At 42.1% G+C, this 5,423-nt stretch overlaps 1 protein-coding gene across 2 annotated transcripts in view; it reads left to right on the top strand.

Annotated features, from left to right (window-relative positions):
• Lamp2 (lysosomal associated membrane protein 2) overlaps positions 1-5,423 on the top strand; it is a 45,522-nt gene that overhangs the window by 25,059 nt on the left and 15,040 nt on the right. For both annotated transcript variants that reach the window (XM_031353619.1, XM_031353559.1), the window contains exon 7: positions 4,908-4,971. In XM_031353619.1, the coding sequence (XP_031209479.1) occupies positions 4,908-4,971 (64 nt within the window). The remainder of the gene's footprint in view (positions 1-4,907; positions 4,972-5,423) is intronic.

The following is a 5,423-nucleotide window of genomic DNA, read 5'->3' as shown; positions in this document are numbered from 1 at the left end:
AAAAAAAAAAAAACCAAAAACCAAAAAAAACCAACCAAACAAAAAATTACCACACATAGCAAAAAATGTCAGGATATTATTTCAGATTTGAACCTGTTATCTCTAATATAACCTTTTCTTCATAGACTAGTGAGTAATTAATGAATATATTAAACACTTATTTTTTGGGTTTTTGTTTGTTTGTTTGTTTTTTTGTTTTTGTTTTACGAGACAGGGTTTCTCTGTGTAGCCCTGGCTGTCCTGGAACTCAGTCTGTAGACCTGGCTAGCCTCGAACTCAAAAATCCGCGTGCCTCTGCCTCCCAAGTGCTGGGATTAAAGGCATGCGCCACCACCGCCCGGCTATATTAAATAAACACTTTTGTTTTAGAAATACTGACAAAAAATTTCCCCCAGTATTCAGGTAAATGCTTTATTACAGTATATATGTGACCACTCATTTACTACTAAAAATGTCCAAATACCTGGAGTTTCAGTGGTCAAGTATTTGCGCTGCGAGTGTGACGTTCTGGGGTTCCATTGCCAGCACTGTGAAAATTACAAAATAAATAAAGAATTAGCCTCTTCTATGTGTTGAGGACAAGCCTGCCTTCTCTTTTCTCTCTCCCTGTCCCTCGAATTCTTTTTCTCTCTTTCTTTCTCAATTGGGATTGAATTCAGGGCCTCGCAAATGCTAAGGAGGCATGCAGCTCCCTGGCTATATGCCTAGTGCCAGGCCAGATGTTAACACAAAGAGGAAGTAAAGAGCTTGGTTCTGACTGGAGGAGAGGGGAAGGTTTAATGGAAAAGATGACATTTGAGGGAATTCAAGGGTAGGTCAGATCTGTCCATTCAGAGGTAAGGAGGAGTGGAAAAGGAGAGGTTGTCCCTGGATAAAGGAACATAATCAGTGCCAGCTATGGGGATGAGGGTGAGCTGTGTGTTCAGCTGAGTATATGAAGGTAGTTAGAACAAAGTTAGGAGTGTATCTTGAGTGCCAGGCAGAGGCATTGGCTGAAAAGAGGGAGGACATAGTAAGAGGAAGCCCCAAGTCCTCCGTCACACTTGCTGCTGAAATTTCTTTCATTTCAGTCTGCTCTCACTGCCTCATGTCTGCTTCCAGCTATGGTTTCTCTCGTCTGGGTTGTTCAAAAGCTTCTTACCTAACCTCCCCCTTTGTTTATCTCCCTTAGATTAATCTTCCCAAACCACAGCTCCTCCCATAAATCTTCAGTGATTGTGTTTTGCCAACAAGGTAACATCTAAACGGCAGCAGGGCAGCTCAAGCCCTTTCCTCCACGCAGTGAACTCTGTTCTTGCAGCTTTGATTTCACTTCAGGAACCTTCCTTCACTCTGCTTTCATGCAATAGCTTGTGAAGTCTAAGAGCACAGCAGTAGTAACCAGTCCATATGTTTGGAGCCAGACTTTGGGTTTAAATTCCAGCTCACTGGTTGCTAATTGGCAGCAGTGGGGGAGGTCACTTAGCAACTCTGTGCTTGAATGACTCATCCTAAACTGGGCATAGTAATAGTATCAGTAGTATAGGGTTGTTGGAGCCAAGGCTGGTGGCCCAGCTCTATACTCCCAGCTACCTGGGAAGCTGAGAGAAGAAGATTGTAAATTCAAGGCCAACTTGCACTACTTGAGTTTAGTGCTAGTCTGGGCAATGTAGTGAGACCCTGTCTCAAAATAGGAAATAAAATGACTGAGGACATATAGCTCAGTGTCAGGATGCTTGTCCAACACCTGCAAAACGATTGGGTCAATTTCCAGTGTCTCACACACAGAAAGAATAATGGCTAGCACTTAGTTCTCAGTTGTTTAATTAGGTAATGTTTCTTTCTGATTACTTTTGCTTATGCTCTTGAACATATCCTAACCAGATCCTGCCCACCCCCAATTCCCTGTCCCTCAGCTGGCATGATTTTTGCATCTTCCCTTATTAGAGATAATTTCTTTCCTATCAGATTTCTAATTTGCCACTTTCTTTTTTTTTTATAACAGGATTAACTTATTTGTATATCTTTTCTTTCAAGTCATAAATGCTAAGCAAGCCCCTCTACCACTGAGTTAGCTCTAGCTTTAAGTTCTTATGTATCTGCATTTCCTGGCAGATTGCAAGCACTGGGAGGGCAAGATAGAAGTCCACTTGATCTTGCTAGTCTTATGGAGCAGACATGTTACTTTGTGTATATTAAGCATGAAGACAATCAGAATGACTGGCGGATCAGTTAAATGCTTAAGAAAGATAATAGGGAGTGTAGGCTAGGTAGAGGGACAGTAAATGTTCCATACTATAATAGGATGACTAGTTCAAAATACCCTATGTTATATTTTATGAAGATCTAGAAAAGGGGATTTCAGAGCTTCAAATATTAACAGTTCTAAGGCAAGAGGAATGCCAGTTGCCCTTTATTTGATTAGTAATGGTGTATGCATGTGTCAGAATATCACACTGAGCTCTATTAATACATATAATTACGTGCTGGGCGTGGTAGTACACACCTTTTATCCTAGCACTTAGGAGGCAGAGGCAGTTGGATTTCTGTGAGTTCCAGGCTGGCTTGGTCTACAGAGTGAGCTCCAGAACAGTCCTGGCTATGTCAGAAAATGCTGTCTTGAAAACAAAAAGCATACAATTAACATATTTAGTGGGGTGTGGTAGTGCAAGCCTTTGATCCAGCATTTGGGAGATAGAGGCAGGAGGATTGCTGAGTTAAGTTAGCCTAGTCTACAGAGTAAGTTCCAGCCTATCCAAGGCTACATAGTTAGATAGTTTCAAAATAAAAGTAAAATACATGTTCATAAAAAAATAAACTTCCCAACACTTGGGAGACAGAGGCATGTGAATGAGTGTAAGAAAGTTCCAGGACAGCCAGAGGGTATATAATAGAGAGATCCTGCCTCTAATAAGCAGACAGACAGACAGATAAAACTTTGGTAAAATATGTCAGTGGGTGAAGGCACATGCTAACAAGCTTGATGATGACTTGAGTTTCATCCTTAGAAGCAACATGATTGAGGGAGAGAGCCATGAGTTGTTCTCAGATCTCCACACATATGAGTTTATGCATGTACACACATACACCCAAACAAAATAAATATAATAAAAATTTTAATAAACAAACATTGGTCTGATGATGCCCTCAAGCCATTGTTACATGCAATCAGCCTTGGGTCCTAGACCCAAACCATGAAGTTTAGAAAACAAAACAAAATGCAAAGGTATCAAAATGTATTAAGAGATCAGGATGATGAGCAAACAAAAGGGATAATAGTAGTGAAAAGCAGTCCCACCTTTACAAATCCTTCCTCCTATTACCATCTCCCCTTTACCTCAGAGAAGGGTACCACCCATCCTGGGACATCTAGTCTGAGCAGGACTAAATGCATTATTTCTTACTGAGATGGAACCAGGCAGTCCAGATAGGGGAAGGGGATCCAGTGGCAGGCAGCATAGTCAGAGACAGTACCTGCTCCAGTTGTTCTGGGATTCACATGAAGACGAAGCTGCACATCTGCTTCAAATGTGTAGGGGGGCCTAGGTCCAGTCCATGCATGCTGTTTGGTTGGTGGTTCAGCTCTGTGAGCACTAGCCTGTGGGCCCAGGTTAGTTCACTCTCTAGGTCTTCTTGTGGTGTCCTTCAATCCTCCGGCTCACTCAATGCTATCTCCCACTCTTCCACAAGACTCCAGAGCTCCAACTGATGTTTGGCTGTGGGTCTCTGTATCTGTTTTCATCTGGTACTGCATGAAGCCTCTTGGAAAACAGTTATGCTAGGCTCCTGTCTACAAGCATAGTGGGTGTTAGACGTTGGCTCTCTCACATGGGCCGAGTCTCAGGTTGGGGAAGTCATTGGTTGGCCATTTCCTCAATCTCTGCTCCATCTTTGTCCCTGCACATTTTATAGGCAGGACAGATTTTGACTTGAAGGTTTTGTGAGGGGATCGATGTCTCCCTCTCTCCACTGGAAGTTCCCTCTGACTGTAGGGGGTGGCCACTTCAGTCTCTATATAACCCTCTGGTCGGAATCTCAGCTCGGGTCACCTATAGACTCCCAGTAGCACCCCCTGTCTCAGGCCTCCAGCTAATCCCAGAGATTACCCCCACTGATTTTCATTCTCACTCCCAGCCCTCTCCTGTTCTCCTCACTCCACTCATGCTTGCCATCCCTGTTCCCCTCCTCACCCCCTCTCCCATTCAGTTCCCTCTCTCCATCTCCCCTTCTGGGGGAGATTCACACCTCCTCCCTTGGGCTCTCTTTGTTACTCAGTTTCTTTGAGCCTGTGGATTGTAGCATGGTTATCCTGCATTTATGGCTAATATCCACTTACAAGTTAGTACATACCACGCCTGCCTTTCTGGGATACCTCATCCAGGGTGATATCCTCAAGTTCCATCCATTTGTGTGCAAATTTCATGATCTCTTTAATTTAGCTGCCTTTGTTTTAGCTGAATAGAATTCAATTGTGTACATGTACCTCATTTGGGCAGAGGCAAGAGTATCTCTGTGTTCTAGGCCAGCCTGATTTACAGAGCTGAGTTCTAGGACAGCCAGGGTTAAGGAGAGAAACCTTGTCTCAAAAAAGCAAAAAACAAAGCAAAACAAACAAATGGTCACATTGTGACCTAGGCTAGATAACATGGACTCAGCAGGCAACAAGAAGAATAAAACAGGAGAGGATAAATTATCCTATAGTCAGAAATATCTGACTGCTGAGATCAAAGAGTTTAGAAATGAAATGAATTGGAAAATAGTTTTGTGACAGTTAGTGACAAGACTTAGTTGTAGTTTATGCTGCTGGTCCAGGACTTCTGGTTTGTTTCCTCATCTGTATAATGGTACGAGATTCCTATTCTGTACATATCAACTCTTTCTTTAGACAGTTGTGATATGTTATTAATTAGAAGCTCTTTTTCAAACAGAAAAATGAAAAACGATTCTATCTGAAGGAAGTGAATGTCAACATGTATTTGGCTAATGGCTCAGGTAAGCACAGAATTGGCTTGGAGGAGAAGAGTGGGTTTTATGAAGGGAGAAGAAATACTAATTAGCTTATGGCCAGATTGTGTCTTATGAAATAGAAGATGCTATGTAAAAATATTTCTTGATCACAACTTAAAATCTAATGTAGAACTATAGTGTTGTCTCCACTGCAGAATCATCTTTTCAAAGTATGGTGGCTATTTATTTGTTAGGGAAGTGACTGAATTTTAGACTACTGAAACCTCTATGGAAAAATTAGGGAAAAGTGAATGAGGTGGTGCATGCCCGGGGTTCCAGCCTTGGGAAGCAGAGACAGGAAGGTCATAAGTGTGAGGCCAGCCTGGGTTAGATAGAGAGCCCTAGGTCAGTTTCGTTTATATAGTGATAATTCTGTATCAGAAAACAAAAGAAACAAGTGAATTTAGTAATGGCAACAGTTGTGGTTTTTTTTTTTT

This window comes from Mastomys coucha, chromosome X, assembly GCF_008632895.1.
Source record: "Mastomys coucha isolate ucsf_1 chromosome X, UCSF_Mcou_1, whole genome shotgun sequence".
Lineage (NCBI taxonomy): Eukaryota > Metazoa > Chordata > Mammalia > Rodentia > Muridae > Mastomys > Mastomys coucha.
This window is presented reverse-complemented; position numbering and strand designations above follow the sequence as displayed.